The following is a 23,833-nucleotide window of genomic DNA, read 5'->3' on the forward strand; positions in this document are numbered from 1 at the left end:
GCTCTTAAACCAAGTTACTCTCAAACCAAGGTTTTACTATATTGTAAAAAGTATTGGGGCGCCTACCTTTACATGCACATGAACTTTAAAGCGGAAGTAAACTCTGTCTCTTAATGCTGCTTCTTAATAATGCCATAACGCCAGCTTATTACACATAAAGCATTCCAACTCATTCTGCATTGGTAATAACCTCCTTCGGATGTTTCCTAATTATTTTCCAGATGTTTTAAAATTCTTGCTTATCAGGAGAAGCCGGCACCATGCTAGGTATTGCCTTCTGAGTCCGCAGTGCCCTCTGCTTCCGCCCTTTCTGTGTTTCCTAGCTGTAATCTTGCGCATGCGAAATCTGCTGTGTAATACAGCCTATCTCCACTCCTGTGTGCCGTGCTATATGACACTGCCAGTCCCACAAATCTTGCGGAATCTCGGTTCAGTGCGGCACAGAGAGGATGATGGAGCTACTGTATATTAATCAATGGATTTACGGCACAATGAGCGGGCCGTGAATCGAGGGATTTACACGCATGTGCCACTGACGTCACTAAAATTACCTGAACAGGTTACAAGCAAACCAAGCAGGCTAGGAGACATCTGCACACTCCACTTATACAGGGTTTACTAATGATTTAAATAAGGAACATTTGTGGGGGAGAGTTTACTTCCACTTTAAGGATATCCCAGTCTTAGTCCGTAGGGTTCAATATTGAGTTGGCCCACCCTTTGCAGCTATAACAGCTTCAACTCTTCTGGGAAGGCTGTCCACAAGGTTTAATAGTGTGTCTATGGGAATGTTTGACCATTCTTCCAGAAGCGCATTTGTGCGATCAGGCACTGATGTTGGACGAGCTGGCCTGGCTCACAGTCCCTGCTTTAATTCATCCCAAAGGTGTTCTATCGGGTTTAGGTCAGGACTCTGTGCAGGTCAGTCAAATTCCTCCACCCCAAACTCACTCATCCATGTCTTTATGGACCTTGCTTTGTACACTGGTCCAAATCATTTGGTGGAGGGAAGATTATGGTGTGGAATTGTTTTTCAGGGGTTGGGATTGGCCCTGTAGTTCCAATGAAGGGAACTCTTTTTTTTCTTTTATCAAATATCAATTTTTATTAAGTGGTATTACATTTTGTTGAGAACAAAGAATAAGGCAGGGCTACGATAAGCAGCATATAAACAGAAATACAATACAGTCTGTTTGTGCAAAAATAACATAGTCCAACGTGACATGTAGCATTGTAAAGGAAAACTGGTATATATTCAGTTTCAACCAACTCAAATACTGAGGGAGAAGATAAAGGAGGAAAAGAAAAAAGGAGAAAGATAGAGACTAGAGGAAAGAAAGGAAAAGTAAAAGGGAGAGAAAGGAGCATGAGAAAGGAGGACAAAAACTCAAGGTGGGTCCTCCCGGAGGTGCCATGGCTCCCAGATGCGATTGTGAGCTTCCAGTCTGTCCCCAATGCGGGCTTTAAGCTTCTCCATTAATTCCACATCCTTAACCCTAGCGTAGAGGGCCTCAGGAGGTGGTGGTGAACGTTTTTTCCCAATGTAGTGCTACCAGACGAAGGGAACTCTTAAGGCGTCAGCATACCAAGACATTTTGGACAATTTCGCAGTCATGTTGGAACAGGAAGGGGCCTTCCCCATTTTGTGGGAACAGTTTGGGGATGGCCCCTTTCTGTTCCAACATGACTGCGAACCAGTGCACAAAGTAAGGTCAATAAAGACATGGATTAGCGAGTTTGGGGTGGAGTAACTTGGCTTAACTGCACAGAGTCCTAAACCTCAACCTGATAGAATACCTTTGGGATGAGTTAGAGCGGAGACTGCGAGACAGGACTTTTCTCCAACATCAGTGCCTGACCCCCAAATGCGCTTCTGGAAGAATCGTCAAACATTCCCATAGACACACTCCTAAACCTTGTGGACAGCCTTCCCAGAAGAGTTGAAGCTGTTATAGCTGCAAAAGGTGGGCCAACTCAATACTGAACCCTATGGACCAAGACTGGCATGCCATTAAAGTTCATGTGCATGTAAAGGCAGGCGTCCCAATACTTTTGATAATATAATGTAAATAAGATGAGAAATGCCATTCTCTAAATGGACTTGGTTCACCCATAGGCATGGGGGAAGAGAGGGGTAAAAATAGGCATGTTTTTATCACCACCAAATTGCCCCCATATGAGATATACACATACTGTATTAGAACTAAAGCTGCGCTATACAAATATTGAATAAAAATATCCATAAACCGTGAACCAATGAAAATTTGTGCAGTGAAAACCATAAACTGTATAACCTAAAAAAAAGAAGGGAAAGAAAGTACTTCCGCAATGGTAATATGACACCAGGGCAAAAATATACCCAATGGAGTAAAGTCCAACAGTATTACAGAAATAGCACCTTCTACCACCAAGAGTGTGATGTGACCTCCACCAAAGCAGAAATGCCTGCTTACCAGACTAACTGGACCTCTTACAAAAAAGAGGTCAGTAGCGCTTTTGGCTTGAACCCAGCCAGGACCTTTTGTTTCTCCAAGGAAGATGAAAGGTTAACAGATGCGGTCTCCCTCAGAATCCATGATTCATATGCGGTCCCGGGACAAGGTATTCCAGCACCCAGGGCAAAGATGCCAAACTGCACCCCCCACATTAATGATGTGCATGCTGGTGGTTTTAGGTCATTGACCTGATTCACCCTTGTGTATAGATTGCTATTATGGTGTAGGTGTCAGCTTTTTTCTTTTATGTGATTGCCTCCTTTGATTATTGGCTCAGGGTAGAGACTTCTTGTGATTTTCATAAGTGGATCGTCCTTTGTTTTATTTAATGTCACATGCTTGTCAAAATCACTGCCGCTGTCAGCCTTGTAACAGAAAAAAAGGTGCCCATATCCCGACAGTAAACCATTGCGCCCAGGGCAGCCGTCCCTCTCGCCCACCCCTTGTCCTGGCCCTGAGCATATGGTCCGACTTGAGAATATCTCATACAGTGACACCAGGACAGGTAGCTGTGTCTCTGTAGTGCTGCCTCCCCAGTTGTAGTCCGCTCTCTCCACTCTGTCCAATCTCTGCTCTCTACTCTCCCGGCCCCTCTACTCAGACTACTTTGTTCCGACTTTTATGCAACTTGAGGGCAATAGACTTCAATGCTAACCCTCAGAAATTGCATAATAGTTGTACCTGAATGTTGTACAATGCAACTTGTGTGCAACAGTAGCCCTTTATTACTGGTCAAAGCCAAAGATGTATACAAGTTGCACCAATCCAAAGTTGTGTCAAAGTTGCACTCCAAATTGATGTCCATAGACCTCAAGATTACACAGGCATTGCTTCAAGTTGCGTTGAAGTCACGTGCCAAAGTAGCGTGACTTTCAGGTCGTACAAGTGTGACTGGGGCCTTAGTGTCAGTTCTGTCTGCTGCCTCCTTCCTCTGCTATCAGCATGAAGCACTTCTGACAAGCTTTCCTGATACCAAAGGAAAAAAGGTGACAGTGGAGGGACCTCCAGCTGATTGACAGTCTCAGCTCACTTCCTGTGTGCTGTGTGAAGGGGGTGTGTCCAGGGCCGTCGCTACCGCTAGACGAACTAGGCAGTCGCCTAGAGCGCACTGCCGCCTAGGGCGCAGCCACGGCCTGACGCCTCCTCATCCCCGATGGATATCACCTCTGATCTAGAGCCGCCGTCCGTGTGGCCGGTCTGCGAGAGTGTACCGGAGGTCCGGAGCATGAGAGGGAATGTCCCCTACAGGGGTATCGTGCAGGGGCGCGGGGTGGGAACTATCTAATGCAGTAACATATTCCCTTCTCTGGCTCTCCCAGCTGCAGAGCTGTTTAGGGCTCTGATTGATGCAAAGGAGCTGGCCCGCCCCCTTCAGTGTCACTGGTCGGGACTCATGAGGGTGCGTGGCCAGCCAAGAGGGATCCTGCCTGTGACGGGGGGGGGGGGGGGGGGCAGAGAGCAACATGGAGGTAAAAACAAAAATGTCTCTAAAAATTCGTTTTTTTTTATTATGCAGCCACTGGACATGAATAACCAAATACAATCTTGATCTTTGTCAGCTTTTTTACTTCTATCTTTATACTTTTAGATAGAAGTAAAAAAGCTGGCAAAGATTAAGATGGTATCTGGTTATTCATGTATCACTGTCCTAACTGTAAGAAATTAGGCAGAGCAGTTTTGAACCCCATTTCTCACAGTCCTCTGCTCTGCTGTCACCCAGTCCTCTGCCCTGCTGACTCATCCCATCCCATCCCTGCTGCCACTCATCCCATCCCATCCCTGCTGCCATTCATCCCATCCCTGCTGACTCATACCATCCCATCCCTGCTGCCACTCATCCCATCCCATTCCATCCCTGCTGCCACTCATCCCATCCCTGCTGACTCATACCATCCCATCCCTAATGCCACTCATCCCATCCCTGCTGACTCATACCATCCCATTCCTACTGCCACTCATCCCATCCCATCCCTGCTGCCATTCATCCCATCCCATCCCTGCTGCCACTCATCCCATCCCTGCTGACTCATACCATCCCATCCCTGCTGCCACTCATCCCATCACATTACATCCCTGCTGCCACTCATCCCATCCCTGCTGACTCATACCATCCCATCCCTAATGCCACTCATCCCATCCCTGCTGACTCATCCCATTCCTACTGCCATTTATCCCATCCCATCCCTGATGCCACTCATCCCATCCCTGCTGACTCATCGCATCCCATCCCTGCTGCCACTCATCGCATCCCTGCTGCCACCTATCCCATCCCATCCCTGCTGCCACTCATCCCATCTCATCACCACTGCCACTCATCCCATCCCACCACCATTGCCACTCATCCCATTTCCCCCCACCGCCGCCACTCATCCCACCCCACCACCGCCACTCATCCCACCACCGCTGCCACTCATTCCACCACCACTGCCACTCATTCCATCCCATCCCACCACTGCTGCCACTCATCCCATCCCATCACCACTGCCACTCATCCCATCCCACCACCGCTGCCGCTCATCCCATCCCATCACCACTGCCGCTCATCCCATCCCACCATCGCTGCCGGTCACCCCATACCACCACCGCTGTCAGCCATCCCACCACCGCTGCCTCTGATCCCATCCCACCACTGCTGCAACTCATCCCATCCCCCCACCACTGCTGCCACCCATCCCATCACTGCTGATCCCATCCCTGCCTCCCCCGCCACTGCTGCTACTCATCACATCCCCTTCCCCACCACTGATCCCCCCTCCCCCACTACTGCTGCCATTATTACCATCCCACCACCACCGCTGCCACTGATCCCATCCCCTCATCACTACCGCTGCCACTCATCCCCCCCCCCCCCCCCACCGCTGCTACTAAGCCGGGCGGCGGCAAAATGAGGTTTCACCTAGGGTGTCAAAAATCCTTGCACCGGCCCTGGGTGTGTCCCTTCCCTCCAATCAGCTCTCACTGAGAGCTGTAGAGTGTAACTTCAGCCCCCCCGCCCCCTGCTTTCTGAAAGCTCAGAAATGCTGTGTAAATTCTGGACTCTGTATGGCTGTAGAGGAGAGAAGGCTGCAGATAAAAGTATGCAACCTATGTGGGGGGATTTGTTTGACCTGTGTATCATCTGAGGCCAATCACTTTATTGGGTATATATGAGAGTGTGCAATCGCTTTAATATGGGTCTATTAAAAAATAAATAATAAAGTAGGCCTTCACTTAAAAGCGAAAGTCCCGCTAATCCTCATCCCCTTTATCTGACAGTTCCTCACTCCCACTTCTACAATTTACGCCTAGGCAATTCGCATAGACTTGCATATGGAAAGTTACATCCAAAATATCTCTGTTATAGTTGGTATAAAAGAAAAATCCCCAGGTAAACAAAGAGAAGTCAAAGTACTACATGACTCTTCTACAGAATTTCCAAAGAAATTGAATCCCTGCCAATTGTGGCATCAGAAAGTAAATAAATAAAGGCAGCAGTTGATGCAACAATTCCAATAGTCAGCATACCCGAAAAATGGCAGAACGAAAGTCTTTCATTATTGTATGCATTATCAGTGATTTCTCTGTGAAAATAGAGTTCGTAGATTTATAAAATATAAATTCACTTTTAATAAATTAATATTTATAAATGAACTTTCAGTTTAGTATATATACTAAAAATTGATGTCTGCAGGAATATTCCAGATGTGGCTATTACTCAAGTCATTGTGTGATAGCAAAGAATTCTCTCTGTACAATTAACCACTTTCAGACCGGAGGATTTTCCCCCTTAATGACCAGGCCCTATTTTGCCATTCGGCGTTGCGTGGTCATGCGACGCTGTACCCAAACGAAATTGATGTCCTTTTTTTCCTCACAAATAGAGCTTTCTTTTGGTGGTATTTGATCACCTGTGTGATTTTTTATTTTTTGCGCTATAAACAAAAAAAAAGAGCGATAATTTTGAAAAAAAACAATATTTTTCACATTCTGCTATATAACATTCCCCAAAAAAAATTAAAAAATCTAAATTTTTTAACATTTTAGGCCAATTTGTTTTCTGCCACATATTTTTGGCAAAAAAAAAATGCAATAAGCGTAATTTGATTGGTTTGTGCAAAGTTATTGCGTTTACTAACTACGGGAAAGATTTATGTAATTTTTATTGTTTTTTTTTTTAGTAATGGCGGCGATTTGCGATTTGTTTGCGGTACTGCGACATTGCGGCGGACAGATTGGACCCCTAATTGACACTTTTGGGGGGACTAGTGACAATACTACAGTAATCAGTGCTAAAAATATGCACTGTTACTGTAATAATGACACTGGCAGGGAAGGGGTTAATACTATTGGTGCTCAAGGGGTTAAATGTAAGCCTAGGGGAGTGATTCTAACTGTGGGGGGGTTGGGCTTGTGAAATGATCATAGAGACATCCGATCCTTTATAGCAGGATCGCATGGTCTCTGTGATCATTGCAGGCAGAAGGACGGATGGCTATGTTTACATCAGCCGACCGTCCTTCTCTGACAGCCGGGAGAAATCGAGGGTGTCAGGTGCCTGACACACACGCCAGCTTCCCCGCTGACGAGCGCAAGAGCGTGCCGCCGGCGAGGTGCGCTCTCCCCCTAGACTCTCCAGAGCGAGCGCTGTACATGTACGGGGTTTCCCCCAGGAGCCGCTGCCTGTCGCAGTACATCGGTGGCGGGCGATCGTCTAGTGGTTAAAGTATATGTAAACCCTCACCTTGTAAAACAGCCCATTCAGTTTAAAATAAAAAAGAATGGCAAAGCATTTGTGTATAGATAAAAAAAACAACATAAATACCTTTTTTTTTTTTTTCCCCGTTTCATAAGTGATCACATAACGTCTAAGCTCCTTATACAGCTGTGAGAACAGAGAACTGGAGGAGGAGAAACAGCAGTACACTAATTTTCCCAGTGAAAGGCTGTGCAAAGGGGGTGTATCAAGACAAGTCTGATCTTTGGAGGAGAGTAGGCTGATTTCCCAGCACAGCTAGAGAATGGACTACATTGTGTTATCATGCCCAGTGTGGTCAGCTTTTAATAGGAAAGAGGAGGGACTGGCAGGAACACCAGGGATTTCACACAAAAGAAGCAATACAAAGAGTACAGGAGACTTTTTTTTTCATGCAAGTACATGGTACAGCAGGCACATATCAGGAATATGAAATGTTGGGTTCACACTTTAATCTACTTGCCGACCGCCCCACGTACATACCTGTACGTGATTGCCTCTTTCGGGTTTGTGGTGCGCACGCGTGCCACCGGCAACTGGCTCCTGCTGTAGTTGGACACAGCGGGAGCCAATCGGTGGGTCCGGCGGACCCCATATCTGCCAGGACCCTCCGATCGTTCCTGACAGAGGTAGAATGGCAGTCTGCCTACGTAAACAAGGCAGATCGCCGTTCTGTGACAAGGGAAGACAGAGATAAGCAGGAACACAGATCTCTCACTTCCCACAGTACAAGCATCCCCCACACAGTTGGAAAGCACTCCCTAGGAACACATTTAGCCATTTGATTGCCCCTGATGTTAACCCCTTCCTTCCAGTGTCATTAGTACAGTGAAACTGCATATTTTTTTTAGCACTGATAACTATATTGGTGTCACTGGTCCACTAAATGTCCAATTTGTCCGCCACAATATTGTAGTCCCGCTTTAAGTCACTGATTGCCGCCATTACTAGTAAAATAAAATAAAAATTACATAAAAATATCCCATAGTTTGTAGACGCTATAACTTTTGCGCAAACCTATAAGTATATGCTTATTGGGATTTTTTTTACCAAAAATATGTAGCAGAAGACATATTGGCCTAAATTGATGACGAAATTCGATTTTTTACATTTTGTTTATTGGATATGTTTTATAGCGGAAAGTAAAAGAATTGTTTTTTTTTTTTTTTCTTTTTTTTTGTTTTTTCAAAATTGTCGGTCTTTTGTTTATAGCGCAAAACCTTAAATACCACCAAAAGAAAGTTCTATTTGTGGGGAAAAAAAGGACATCAATTTTTTTTGGGTGCAGCGTCACAAAACTGGGCAATTGTCAGTTAAAGTAACGCAGTGCCGTTTCAAAAAATCTGGCCATGAAGGGAGGGGGGGGGTAAACCTTCCGGAGCTGAAGTGGTTAAGTTGTGTATGAGCTTGCTGTCACAAATTGCTGTTGGTATATGCAGACACATGGGGGTGTATTGATAAAAAAAAATTGCAAAGTTATTTATCCTGAAAAACTGCATGTACATTAATTTTGTGCATTAGAGGACGCAATTGAATGGTAATCGGGCTATTTTCTTTTCAGGTTGGATGTTCTTCTCTCATACAAAATACAGTGAATCAGGAAAATACTGCATTATGGCCACTAGATTAAGCTCATAATCTTAAATACTTATTTACTACAATCATCAGCTTCATCCAGCAGTCATAATAGTAATAATATTTTCCTGATTCACTCTATTCTGTATGAATGAAGAACACCCGACCTGGAGAGAAAATAGCCTATTACCATTTGATTTGCTGTCATTCGCACAGAACAAATGTGCATGCAGTTTCGTAGGCTGAATAGCCCTGCAAAGTTTATTTATATACACTCCCTATTCACATGTGATCCACAAAATATTGATCACGGGGGCTCTGAGTAGGTCACCGTGACCCATGTTGATGAGCAGTTCTCTTTATAGTATAAAAGAGGTAAATGGGAATAAAGTCCTTAGACTAATAATGTAAAATGGATCACAATGCGCCATACACCGGAAATAAAGGCGCCCGGAATGACAGATGTGCAACCAAAAAATTGAAAGAAGTTTTAAACAGCACTCCAACTCATTTTGTGTCAAGGTTTGTATTTTGAAAATGCAAATAAAATTTCTTTTAAAAAAAAAAAAAACAGCACTCCAAAGAAATAGTACATCACCTGACCCTAGTTCCTTTGATGACAGATATTGCATATCTAGCTTAGGATAGAGCCAAAGTTCAAATATGCATCTGACACATCACCAAAAAAGAACAGGAAAAGTCTCTTTTAGCTGGTCACTTAGGAATCTACATTTGGCCAAGCATTGGGGGCATCCATAGGGACTGAAGTGTGACAATAACAAGCATTGTTGCCAGAATGGTGATTTTTCTGAAATTATAAATATGTCATGTTAAAGATAAAAATAAAAAAGTTGTGCCCGTTGTGGTGTTCCCTTGCATTGTCCGTATTTTTATCTCGGCACTCTTCAACTAGATCAGCTTTTCTCAAACTTACATGAAGAAGGTCCCCCTTAGATTGGTGGTCAACGAAGACCTCCTTCACTTTGGTGGACAGTGGAGAAAGGCCCCCTTAGATTGGTGGACAGTGGAGAAGGGTTCACTTAGATTAGTGGACAGTGGAGAAGGGTTCACTTAGATTAGTGGACAGTGGAGAAGGGTTCACTTAGATTAGTAGACAGTGGAGAAGGGTTCCCTTGGATTGGTAGACAGTGAAGAAGGACCCCCTTAGATTGGTGGTCAGTGAAGACCTCCTTCACTTTGGTGGACAGTGGAGAAGGGCCCCCTTAGATTGGTGGACAGTGGAGAAGGGTTCACTTAGATTAGTGGACAGTAGAGAAGGGTTCACTTAGATTAGTGGACAGTGGAGAAGGGTTCACTTAGATTAGTGGACAGTAGAGAAGGGTTCACTTAGATTAGTGGACAGTAGAGAAGGGTTCACTTAGATTAGTGGACAGTGGAGAAGGGTTCACTTAGATTAGTGGACAGTGGAGAAGGGTTCACTTAGATTAGTGGACAGTGGAGAAGGGTTCCTTTAGATTGGTGGTTAGCATTAGAATGACTACTTGACATTGGTGATTATTGGGAGAAGGACCCCATTACAGTGGTGTCATTGGGAAAAATTATTCCCTTATGGTGGTCATGCATGGTTTGATCAATGTCCCTTTCGACAAAGAAGTTTTTTGATTGTGGCAGTAATAAAAATATTGTATGGGGTCGATGGCGTTATTTGTTGCCCTTGTGGAAAACATACGATCATTCGACCTGTAAGGACATGAAAAATGGCATCAGCCGACCCTGAACGATTGCTTTTTCCTTTTTTTTTTTTTTTTACCAAAACAAATCAACTTAGGTCGAATAAAACCATTACTATATGTCACACTCATTGTTCGGCCATGACATTTTTTCTTTTGCTTGGTCTCTCTCTTTTGATTGTTTTCTCAAAATCAGACCCCGATTGTTCAGTTTTATTGCACAGTGTATGGCCACCATTACAGATAGCTAAAAAGTGGTGACAGTTGTGTCAGTGGTTACTTGAGTGGGAGGCAGAAATTGCTAATTTCAAGAGAAACCCCCTAGTAACCTGTGGAGGAACTCGGGTTGAAAAAAGCTGAACTAGATCATTAACAAAAAAAACAACATTGCTCCGGAGCCCAAAAAAACAAATGTTTTTAGACTGTTTGTCTGATCAGTGCGCTCCCTCTAGTGCCCACGCCTGGTAGCTGACTCTTGAGGCTCTGGGTTACTTTAGATAGGTATAATTTTCAAATGTTATACCAGTGTGTAGGTGTGTTGGCTTTTTGTTCTTTACCACCTTGATGTATTTTAATGTAAAATAGTTGTGTTTATTTCAGAAAATGACAACTTTACCAAAGTTTATGATTATTCTTCTAAGCTGTGTTTTGTTCTCTCAGATCCTGTTTGCCACAGAGACTTTTGCCATGGGAGTTAACATGCCGGCTCGTACGGTGGTGTTCGATTCAATTAGAAAACACGATGGCACCAACTTCCGAGACCTGACTCCAGGTACGATACACTTCTTCATGTGATTGTCATCCACTTCACTGTTATTGCATGCACTGATAAAACTTGGTACAAGGATGTTGGAACCACGTAAATCTAACTTATCCACTTAAAGAGTAACTGCAGTCTGCAGAATTTGTAATAAAAATACATTACTACATAAAACATATATACTATGATTCTGTACTTGCCTTAATGCTGCAAAAACCTCCCTCCACTAAGGCTGGCTGCAGCCATTTTAACTATGGGCAGCTGAAGCTGCTGCTAGTTCACTTCCTGGATTTACACAGACACACAGAGGCACACACATATATATATATATATATATATATATAGACAAACACATGCATATACTTTTTATACAGTGGGTACGGAAAGTATTCAGACCCCCTTAAATTTGTCACTCTTTGTTATATTGCAGCCATTTGCTAAAATCATTCTTCTTCCTCATGAATGTACACATAGCACCCCATACTGACAGAAAAACACAGAATTGTTGACATTGTTGCAGATATATTAACTACCTCCCACCCGGCCATAGTACATATACGGCCGGGCGGGAGTCTCGTCCTTCTGAATGGACGTTCCAGAACGTCCTTCAGAAGGAGAGAGATCGCGCCGCCGCGGGCACGCGCAGCGGCGCGATCTCGATGTGCCTGTGTCCCTAGGACACAGAGCAACAAGACTCGGCAGGAGGGCCCTGTGATTGGCCCTCCTGATCACATGACGGCTGTGACCAATCACAGCCGTCATGTAATGTCAATACAGCCGTTGTAACGGCTTCGATCTCTTCTCCTCCTGACAGATCCTGTCAGTGAGGAGAAGAGAAGAGGATCGATTCTGCAGCCGGGGTGATCAGTGAGTATTTCTAATTACTCACTGATCACAGGGGGGGTCTGTGCTGGTAATCAGATGATTGATTACCAGTGCAGACCTGGGGGGAGGGGATGCCACTAGAGCCACCAGGGATGCCCACCCATGACCACCAGGGATGCCCACCATGACCACCAGGGATGGCAAACAGGGCTCAGAGAGCCTGCCAGTGCTGCCCCCCCATCAGTGCTGCCCACCAATGCCATCTATCAGTGCTGCCCACCAGTGCCCGTTATTGCCATCTATCAGTGCCGCCCACCAGTGCCCATTATTGCCCACCAGTGCTGCCTATCAGTGCCCCCCATCAGTGCCGATCAGTGCCGCCCATCAGTGCCATTTATCAGTGCCCATCAGTGCCACCTATCAGTGCCCATCAGTGCCGCCCATCAGTGCCCATCAGTGCTGCCTATCAGTGCCCATCAGTGCTGCCTATCAGTGCCCACCAATGCTGCATATCAGTGCCCATCAGTGCTGCATATCAGTGCTACCTATCAGTGCCCATCAGTGCTGCATATCAGTGCCACCCCATCAGTGTCTCCTCATCAGTGCCTGTCAGTGCGGTGTCATCAGTGCAGGAAAAAACTTATCTATTTACAAAATTTTATAACCTAAACAAAAAAACTTTTTTTCTCTTACGTCCTCCGACAGTCGCCGCCTCTTCATATTCGTCACATATGGGGTATTAGACTTTGCTCCGAAGGAGTAGCTAGGCAACAGAATATGTTAACATTAAAGCTTTTAACATATCCCACCCTCAAGGGGTGGTTCCCCTCAGTCAATACCCTCCTACTTCCTGCAACCATATCTCAGTTTTAATGTCTAGCTTGTCAGGAGTGGCTGGCTCTCTCTGTGCTGGGGCTTTGTGCCCCAGACTCTTTCTTCTTTTTTGATTTTTTGTTTGAGTTTTCTCTCTACCTTTACTTAGCTGTTCTTTTTGTCAGCATTAGTTAGTTCTTCGGATGAAGAGGATCATGCGGGCTGGGTCTCGGGCTGATCCCCCTGGTCGCAGGTCGTGGGTCAGTGGCTTCCCAGCCTGCCATCGAGCGTTCAGCCAGGTAACGCTCCTGGCACAGTGAACGACCCATCCCTGTTCGGTGCAGGGATGATTGGTGAGGTGGCTACCTCACTGGACGCTGTGCGGTTTCTTAACCCCCATTTTGTGCGTCTTGTATGCGACTCTCCCTGCCTCATGTGCAGCGGCTTGTTCGCCTGTGCGGGTCCCCCACGCCACTGTGAGGTAAGTGTATTTATGTGGGGACCTGTCTGTCTGGGGGGGTGTCAGTCTGGGACTGTGTAACCTGCCTCTATTCACACTGTTTGTCTCCCTATCTCTCGGCTGCATGCTGTGGGCTGCAAGGGGGGGGGGGAGCTGTGTGACACTGTGTGTGTCAGCCTTGTCAGTGTGAGTAGCTGTGTGCTGTGGGGCATGTTTGGGCATTATACAGCGATCGCTGCGGCGATCTGACATGTTTTTTTATATACAGACATGTGTGCATTACTGTACTGTGGAGCGGCGGTTTCGGCGCCAAACGGCGCCATTTTGCCTACACTCGCTCCGGCCGCATGTTCTACATGCATGGCGGCCATTTTCTTGTAGCCTCCCATAGGCTTTCATAGAGCGCCCTGGCAGCATCACTTCCTCTTCTCCAGGAACACCGATCGAGGCAGCAGCAGCGGCGAGGGTCTCCTCAGGTTATATCCTTCCTATCCATTGCCTGTGTCAGTTTTATTGTCCCTGTGGGGGTCTCATTGTGCTTGTGTGTGGTGCGGTGGGCTGCGCTCGCCGCGCTTGTTAAAGGGGCAGTTAACCCTTTATTATCCGGCATTTGTTATAGGGGCAATGGATTCTCAGGAGGGCAAATTTCCTACCACCTTGGTGGAAAGCCAGGGGACCGCTGTTTCCCCCCCAGGGGGGGATTTAGCCACTATTGTGGCTGGCCTTGTTGCTCAGGTGCAGATGCTGGTGGCTGCTCAATCTACTAAAAGACCCAGAGTTGCTCTTTCCTCTGATTCTGAGGGTGAAGGTGATGGGGTTGTTATGGCGGGGGCCTCCTTATCGGGGTCCCGCTCCTCCCTGGATCTAGTGGGGTCCGAGGTGGAGGCTGAAGTTGACGGGGTTGATTATTCTCCCCCTGGCTCGCCTGAAGAGCTTGCAATCATGGATGAATTGATTGCTTCCATAAAACAAACGCTGCGTTTGCAGGATGAAGTGTGTCCCCCCGCTGCCTTGGCGGCTTATGGGACGCAGAGAAAACGCAGGACGCCGCAGGTTTTTCCCTGCAATGATGATTTTCAGCGCGTTGTTAAGGAACAATGGCGCAATCTACGCAAACCTTTTGCTGTACCAAGTAGGTTCAAGCTGCGTTATCCTTTCTCGCCTTCCACTGATGAAAGGTGGTGTGTGCCACCCCTGGTGGATCACGCAATTGCGGTTTTAAACAAATCCACTGCGATTCCTGCAGAGGATTCCCCTGTGTTCCGTGATGCCACGGATAGGAGATTGGAGTCTCTTGCCCGTCATACTTATTCTGTTACGGGTTCTATGCTTAAGGCTCTGTTTGCCTCTCTCATGGCGGCCCAGGCGGTCGCAAGTTGGACGCAGATGCTTAGGCGCGTCCTAGTGGCCGATTCTGCCTCGCCGGCGACCCTGGATATGGTGGATCAAATCCACCAGGGTGTCATGTATCTGTGTGATGCGGACTTGGACCTAGTCCCGTTGGCTGCACTTGTGCACAGCGTGGCGGTGTTGTCTCGCCGCCTGGTTTGGTTGAAATGTTGGTCGGTGGACCAGTCTTCACGTAAGACCTTAGCCAATCTGCCTTATGATGGGTCTCGCCTTTTTGGGGAGTCCTTGGATGTGTTGATTAAGGGGATCACCGGAGGTAAGAGCACTCTCTTGCCCCATTTCCCCAAGGCTAAGGGGGCTTCTGGGAAGAAGCATGCTAATTTTCGGCCCCCTCAGGGGTCCTTTCGTGCCTTTCGGTCGCACTACAAGGGCAAACCGTTCAAAGGTCAAGGCTCTCAGAAGAAGCCCTGGTCTGGAAAACAGAAGTCCGGTCAATCCGGATCCGCAGCCCATAACAGTGCGGCCTGAAGGGGCGCCCTCACCCAGTTTTGGGGTGGGGGGGCGCTTGCTCGGTTTTCTTCAGCCCTGGTTGACCCGCGTGCGGGACAGATGGGTTCAGGAGATCGTTCGATCTGGTTACAAGATCGAGTTTCTCTCTCGGCCGGAGAGCAGATTTTTTCCCTCAAATCTTCAACTGTCTCCAGAGCGTTTACGGGACCTGCACCTGGCGGTGCGGGACCTGAGGGCTCAGGGAGTGGTAGTTCCGGGGGCCTCATCGGGACAGGTTTCGGGGGTTTTATTCCAATCTGTTCACCGTGCCCAGAAAGGAGGGCAAGGTTCGTCCAATTCTGGACTTGAAGGCTCTGAACCGCTCTGTGCGGGTTCGCAAGTTCCGCATGGAATCCCTGCGGTCGGTGGTGGCTGCCCTGGTTCCGGGGGAATTCATGGCCTCCATCGATTTGAAGGATGCGTATCTTCACATCCCCATTTTCGAGGGTCACCAGAGGTTCCTTCGATTTGCCATTGCGGAGGATCACTACCAGTTCGTGGCGTTGCCTTTTGGTCTCGCCTCGGCTCCGTGGGTCTTCACCAAGGTGCTTGCACCGGTTCTGGCATTATTGAGGGCCCAGGGCATTTCTGTCCTGGGGTATCTGGACGACATTCTGGTTCGGTCTGCGACCAGCCAGGGTCTGGAGAAGGACCTGTCTGTCACGATGCAAACTCTGCAGGAGTTTGGTTGGACGATAAATTTTCCAAAGTCGACACTGAGTCCGTCGGTTCGTCTTCCCTACCTGGGAATGATTCTGGACTCGGTGCAGGCGAAGGTCTTCCTGCCGGAAGACAAACTCAGGACTCTTCAGGAGGAAGTCAGGTCCCTCAGGGACGTTCCGCACTCGTCTCTGCGGACATGCATGAGATGTCTGGGATTGATGGTCTCGGCCTTCGAGGCGATTCCCTTCGCCCAGTTTCACACGCGGGGTCTCCAAGCGGAGATCCTGTCCATGTGGGACGGGCGACCTCAATCTCTGGATCTTCAAATCTCGTTGAGTCATCGCACCAGAAGAGACCTTCTGTGGTGGCTCCGGTCCCCGATGGTGTCCGGGGGCAAGTTGTTTCGTCCTATCTCGTGGACGCTGATCACCACGGATGCCAGCCTGTCAGGCTGGGGTGGTGTTCTGGGCGTTCTGTCCGCCCAGGGAACTTGGTCGGAGGGGGAGTCTTCCCTTCCGATCAACATTCTGGAATTGCGTGCGATAAATCTCTGTCTTCATCGCTGGACGGACCGGCTGCAGGGCTGCCCGGTTCGGGTGCAGACGGACAATGCCACGGCGGTGGCCTACATCAACCACCAAGGGGGCACCAGGAGTGCCCGAGCGGCTCGAGAAGTGGCCGACATTCTGTCTTGGGCCGAGACTCATGTCTCGGCGATAACGGCGGTTCACATTCCGGGGGTGGAGAACTGGCAGGCGGACTATCTGAGTCGCCAGACCCTGGATCAGGGGGAATGGTCTCTCCACCCGGATGTTGTGCGCGAAGTGGGGTCTTCCAGATGTGGACCTGTTCGCGTCTCGTCTCAACAACAAGGTGAGAAGGTTCGTGGCAAGGATGCGCGACCCTCGGGCAGACGCGTCGGACGCGTTAGTGGCCCAGTGGCATCAGTACAGGCTGATGTACGCGTTTCCACCGATTCAGTTGCTGTCCAGGTTCCTTCGCAGGTTACACTCGGAACGCAGCGCGGTGATTCTTGTGGCACCGGACTGGCCTCGCAGACCTCGTGAATCTGGCGGTCGACGCCCCGTGGCGTCTGCCTCTTCGAGACGATCTCCTGTCTCAAGGACCGGTATACCATCCTGCTTTACAGTCTCTGGCTTTGACGGCCTGGCTGTTGAGACCGAGGTCCTGAAGGAGAAGGGTCTCTCCCCAGAGGTCGTTCATACTTTGATCAACGCGAGGAAGTCTTCCTCGGGGAAGGTTTATTACCGTACTTGGAAGGCCTATTTTGCCTTCAAACGGGTGTCGATCAGCGTTTGGCGCTGGCTACGATAAAGGGTCAGGTGTCTGCGCTGGCCGTTCTGTTTCAACGTCCCGTGGCTTCCAACTCCTTGGTTGGCACTTTTGTTCAGGGTGTGCGGCATCTGGTTCCTCCTAGGAGGGATCCTTTGCCCCCTTGGGACTTGAATCTCGTTCTGTCTGTGTTGCAACGTGCTCCTTTTGAACAGATCAGGGAGATCTCGTTGTCTATGTTGTCCAAAAAGGTCGCCTTTTTGGTGGCGATCACTTCGGCTCGCAGAGTGTCGGAGCTGGCAGCTTTGTCCTGCAAGTCTTCGTATCTGGTTGTTCATTTGGATAAGGTGGTCTTGCGACCTAATCCTTCTTTTCTTCTGAAACGAGTTTCGGAATTCCATCTTAATGAGGATATTGTCTTGCCTTCGCTGTGCGCGAAGCCTAAACATCCAAAGGAGGTGAGATTACATTCTCTGGATGTTGTTTGGGCGATAAGGGTTTACCTTAAATCGACTGAGTCTTTTCGAAAGACGGACTCCTTGTTTGTTCTTCCAGAGGGTCCTCGGAAGGGCATGGCGGCGTTGGCCTCTACCATCGCCAAATGGATCAGGCAGACCATTGAACAGGCCTATGCCTTGCAGGGGAAGGTTCCCCCTGTGCCTGTGAAGGCGCACTCTACTAGATCTCTGAGTACGTCTTGGGCCTGTCGTCATGGGGCTTCTGTAGCCCAGGTGTGTAAGGCGGCGACTTGGTCGACCGTGCACACTTTCACAAAATTCTACAAAGTATGTGTTCAGGCATCGGCGGATGCTTCCTTTGGCCGCAAGGTTCTTAGTGCGGCGATTCCCTAGGGTCCCTTGTGGGGACCTCTGGCTGTTGGGATAAGTTTTTTATCCCCTGGTTATTTGTCTTTTCCTGGGTTGTTGCTCCTGTTGAGCACCTGTTTTTTCCTGTTGCCCAGCTGGGTTCCTTCCTTTGGTAAGGTTCCTTTCTTTGATGCGGAGACTGCGTTGCCTTTTCGGCGCGGATGCGTTTCCCACCCCTCATGTTTGCACTGCTTTGGGACGTCCCCATATGTGACGAATATGAAGAGGCGGCGACTGTCGGAGGACGTAAGAGAAAACGGAATTTTTGTAAAATCTTACCTGTAAAATTCCTTTCTCTGAGTCCTCCGACAGTCGCCGCCCCCGCCCCTCTTTTGGGGTTTGGTTGTATACTCTACTGCTATTCCACTAAAACTGAGATATGGTTGCAGGAAGTAGGAGGGTATTGACTGAAGGGACCACCCCTTGAGGGTGGGATATGTTAAAAGCTTTAATGTTAACATATTCTGTTGCCTAGCTACTCCTTCGGAGCAAAGTCTAATACCCCATATGTGACGAATATTAAGAGGCGGCGACTGTCGGAGGACTCAGAGAAAGGAATTTTACAGGTAAGATTTTACAAAAATTCCGTTTTTTTTTTTCAAACTTTTCGGTCTTTTTTTATTTGTGCACCAAAAAAGAAAAAAACTGGCGGTGATCAAATACCACCAAAAGAAAGCTCTATTTGTGGGGAAAAAATGACATAAATTTGGTTTAGGTACAGTGTTGCATGACCGCGCAATTGTCATTCAAAATGCAACAACGCTAAAAGCTGAAAATTGGTCTGGGAAGGAAGGGGGTTTAAGTGCCCAGTATTGAGGTAGTTAAAAAAGAAAAACTGAAATATCACATGGTCCTAAGTATTCAGACCCTTTGCTGTGACACTCATATATTTAACTCAGGTGCTTTCCATTTCTTCTGATCATCCTTGAGATGGTTCTACACCTTCATTTGAGTCCAGCTGTGTTTGATTATACTGATTGGACTTGATTAGGAAAGCCACACACCTGTCTATATAAGACCTTCCAGATCACAATGCATGTCAGAGCAAATGAGAATCATGAGGTCAAAGGAACTGCCTGAAGAGCTCAGAGACAGAATTGTGGCAAGGCACAGATCTGGCCAAGGTTACAAAAAGATTTCTGCTGCACTTAAGAACCTAAGAGCACAGTGGCCTCCATAATCCTCAAATGGAAGACGTTTGGGACGACCAGAACCCTTCCTAGAGCTGGCCGTCCGGCCAAACTGAGCTATCGAGGGAGAAGAGCCTTGGTGAGAGAGGTAAAGAAGAACCCAAAGATCACTGTGGCTGAGCTCCAGAGATGCAGTCAGGAGATGGGAGAAAATTGTAGAAAGTCAACCATCACTGCAGCCCTCCACCAGTCGGGGCTTTATGGCAGAGTGGCCCGACGGAAGCCTCTTCTCAGTGTAAGACACATGAAAGCCTGCATGGAGTTTGCTAAAAAACACCTGAAGGACTCCAAGATGGTGAGAAATAAGATTCTCTGGTCTGATAAGACCAAAATAGAACTTTTTGGCCTTAATTCTAAGCTGTATGTGTGGAGAAAACCAGGCACTGCTCATCACCTGTCCAATACAGTCCCAACAGTGAAGCATGGTGGTGGCAGCATCATGCTGTGGGTGTGTTTTTCAGCTGCAGGTACAGGACGACTGGTTGCAATCGAGGGAAAGATGAATGCGGCCAAGTACAGGGATATCCTGGACAAAAACCTTCTCCAGAGTGCTCTGGACCTCAGACTGGGCCGAAGGTTTACCTTCCAACAAGACAATGACCCTAAGCACACAGCTAAAATAACGAAGGAGTGGCTTCACAACAACTCCGTGACTGTTCTTGAATGGCCCAGCCAGAGCCCTGACTTAAACCCAATTGAGCATCTCTGGAGAGACCTAAAAATGGCTGTCCACCAACGTTTACCATCCAACCTGACAGAACTGGAGAGGATCTGCAAGGAGGAATGGCAGAGGATCCCCAAATCCAGGTGTGAAAGACTTGTTGCATCTTTCCCAAAAAGACTCCTGGCTGTATTAGATCAAAAGGGGGCTTCTACTAAATACTGAGCAAAGGGTCTGAATACTTAGGACCATGTGATATTTCAGTTTTTCTTTTTTAATAAATCTGCAACAATGTCAACAATTCTATGTTTTTCTGTCAGTATGGGGTGCTATGTGTACATTCATGAGGAAGAAGAATGAACTTAAATGATTTTAGCAAATGGCTGCAATATAACAAAGAGTGAAAAATTTAAGGGGGTCTGAATAGTTTCCGTACCCACTGTGTATATATATATATATATATATATATATATATATATATATATATATATATATACAGACACACTCACACCACTGCTTGCCTGCACTTTTCTCTTCATGGATCTCTGCAGTCTCCAGTTATCTCCGCCCTCATCCAGCCCCCTCCAGGTTTGCAGCTCTCATTGGCTCTCCTATGACTCACCCCTCTTCCCTTACTGGCAAACACACATGGAAGTGGGAGAGAGAGCTGTGCATGATTGCATTAGCCTAGACTTTTTACTAGAGGAGTGGGCTGTATAAGGTGTTTTGTGGCAGAAAAAAAAAGGTTTTACTATCCAAAGTTAAAACAACAAGGACAGAGGATTTAATAGATGGAAAGATGAAAAGAATGACTGAAGAGCGGCTTCATGGACCAGGCCAATTTCTGACATTTGATGTTTACAAGTTACAATGAGTATTTTTTGCTAGAAAATCTTACTTAATAAGAACCCCCAAACATTATATATATATATATATTTTTAGTAGAGACCCTAGAGAATAAAATGGAGATTGTTGCAATATTTTGTCACACCGTATTTGCGTATTTTTCTTACAAACGCAATTTATTTATTTTTTTTTTAAATACACTTTTTTGAATAAAAAAATAAGAAAACAGTAAAGTTAGCCCAATTGTTTTGTATAATGTGAAAGATAATGTTACACCGACTAAATTTATACCTAACATGTCATAAAATTGCGCACGCTCGTGGAATGGCAGCAAACTACGGTACTTAAAAATCTCCATAGGGGACGATTTCAAATTTTTTACAGGTTACTTGTTTAGAGTTACAGAGGAGGTCTATGGCTAGAATTATTGCTCTTGCTTTAACAATCGTGTAAATACCTCACATGTGTGATTTGCACATCGTTTACATATGTGGGCATGACTTGAGTATGCGTTCACTTATGTGTGCGAGGTCAGAGGGACGGGGCGCTTTAAATTTTTTTTTTTTTTTACACTGTCCCTTTAATTTTTTTTTTTATTACGTTTATTCCTAATAAAAGGAAAAATTAAAATGTAAACATCCCTTGTAATAGAAATAAGCATGACAGGTCTTCTTTATTGTGACATCTGGGGTGAAAAAGACTTCAGACCTCACATCTACACTTTCAGCAAGAAAAAAAAATGGACCCTTTAAGGTCATTGGGAGAAAGCGACGTACGATGTCGCTCCGCTCCTCCAAGGCTATAGAGTCGAGCGGGGGCCATCTTGCCCTCACTCGACTTTCTGCCTGGGACATGGATGGATCGGATAGTTTTCCCTGCTACCGACGGTTCTGGTAAACGTGGAAAACGACCGGTAAGAGGTGCCACCCATAAAAGTGAGCCTGTGGCGGATCCGCCGCTGGGACCACTTTTATGTGAAAGAGAACCGCCAGCCGAGTAAGAAAATACCGGTGTTATGGCAGCTTTTTGCTGCCATAACACTGGAATTTAACGTCAAAATACCGATGTAGAACTGTGGTGGGCGGTCCGGAAGTGGTTAATGCAAGATCTGGAGTCAAAAAGATCTCAGATCTCACATTTACACTTAAAAGCAAAAAAAAATGTAATTTTACATTTGCCTATTTAACCTTATTGTGATTTTTTTTTTACCAAAAATATGTAGCAGAAAACAAACTGGCCTAAAACGTTAAAAAAAAATTGATTTTGATTTTTTTTTTGGGGGAATGTTATATATTTTAGAATGTGAAAAAACTGAATTTTTGTAAAATCTTACCTGTAAAATTCCTTTCTCTGAGTCCTCCGACAGTCGCCGCCTCTTCATATTCGTCACTAATGGGGTTATTGACCTTTGCTCCGTAGGAGTAGCTAGGCAACAGAATATATTAATATCAAAGCTTTTAGCATAACCCACCCCCAGGGGGTGGTCCCCTCAGTCAATACCTCCCTTCTTCCTGCACACCAACTCAGTTTCAGTAGAATAGCAGTAGAGTACATAAACAAACCCCAAAAGAGGGGCGGGGGCGGCGACTGTCGGAGGACTCAGAGAAAGGAATTTTACAGGTAAGATTTTACAAAAATTCAGTTTTCTCTTACGTCCTCCGACAGTCGCCGCCTCTTCATATTCGTCACTAATGGGGACGTCCCAAAGCAGTGTAGACATGAGGGGTGGGAAAAACAGCAGCCGCGCCTAAAGCAACGCAGTACCCACATCAGAGAAAAGAACCTAAGTAAGAGAACCAACTGGGCAACAGGAAAACGTGCACAACAGGAGCAACAACCCAGGAAAAAACAAGTAACCCAGGGGTAAAAACACCCCAACAGCCAAGCGCCCAAACAAGGGACCCTAAGGCACCGCCGCACTAAGAACTTTACGGCCAAAAGAAGCATCTGCCGATGCCTGAACATCCACTTTGTAAAATTTGGAGAAGGTGTGAACGGACGACCAAGTCGCCGCCTTACACACCTGGGCCACAGAAGCCCGATGATGACAGGCCCAAGACGTACTCAGAGATCTGGTAGAGTGCGCCTTCACAGGCACGGGAGGAACCTTCCCCCTCAAAGCATAGGCCTGCTCAATGGTCTGTCTGATCCATTTGGCGATGGTAGAAGCCGACGCCGCCATGCCCTTCCGAGGTCCCTCAGGAAGGACAAAGAGAGAATCCGACTTGCGAAAGGATTTAGTCGATGACAGGTAAACCCTGATCGCCCTAACAACATCCAAGGAATGTAAAGCCACCTCCTTCGGATGCTTAGGCTTCGCGCAAAGCGAAGGCAAGACAATGTCCTCATTGAGGTGAAATTCCGAGATCCTCTTTGGAAGAAAAGACGGGTTAGGTCGCAAGACCACCTTATCCAAGTGAATCACCAAATACGGAGACTTGCAGGACAAGGCCGCCAGCTCCGACACCCTGCGAGCCGAAGTGATCGCCACTAAGAAGGCAACCTTCTTGGACAACAAAGACAACAAGATCTCCCTGATATTTTCAAAAGGAGCATGTTGCAACACGGACAGAACAAGGTTCAAATCCCATGGAGGCAAAGGCTCCCTCCTAGGAGGGACCAAATGTCGCACCCCTTGATCAAAGGTGCTAACCAAAGAGTTAGACGCCACAGGACGTTGAAAGAGAACGGCCAGCGCAGAAATCTGACCCTTAATCGTGGCCAACGCCAAACGCTGGTCCACGCCCGTTTGAAGGAAAGCCAACATTCTCGATACCGAGTATGAGCGAGGAGAATACCCCCTGGACTCACACCAGGCAAAATACGCCTTCCAAGTACGGTAGTAAATCTTCCCTGAAGAGGCCTTCCTGGCCTTGATCAAAGTGGGAATGACCTCAGGGGAGAGACCCCTATCCTTCAGGACCTGGCTTTCAACAGCCAGGCCGTTAAAGCCAGCGACTGTAAAGCAGGATGGAATACCGGTCCTTGAGACAGAAGGTCTTCTCGAAGAGGCAGACGCCACGGAGCGTCGACCGCCAGATTCACGAGGTCTGCGTACCAAGAC

General features: G+C 47.0%; 1 protein-coding gene across 1 annotated transcript in view; it reads left to right on the forward strand.

Annotated features, from left to right (window-relative positions):
- SKIC2 (SKI2 subunit of superkiller complex) overlaps positions 1 to 23,833 on the forward strand; it is a 125,039-nt gene that overhangs the window by 71,695 nt on the left and 29,511 nt on the right. Inside the window, exon 19 of the mRNA XM_082263474.1 lies at positions 11,154 to 11,265. Within this exon, the coding sequence (XP_082119600.1) occupies positions 11,154 to 11,265 (112 nt within the window). The remainder of the gene's footprint in view (positions 1 to 11,153; positions 11,266 to 23,833) is intronic.

The sequence above is a fragment of the Pelophylax lessonae genome (assembly GCF_965119305.1).
Source record: "Pelophylax lessonae genome assembly, chromosome: 7".
In the NCBI taxonomy this organism is placed as follows: domain Eukaryota; kingdom Metazoa; phylum Chordata; class Amphibia; order Anura; family Ranidae; genus Pelophylax; species Pelophylax lessonae.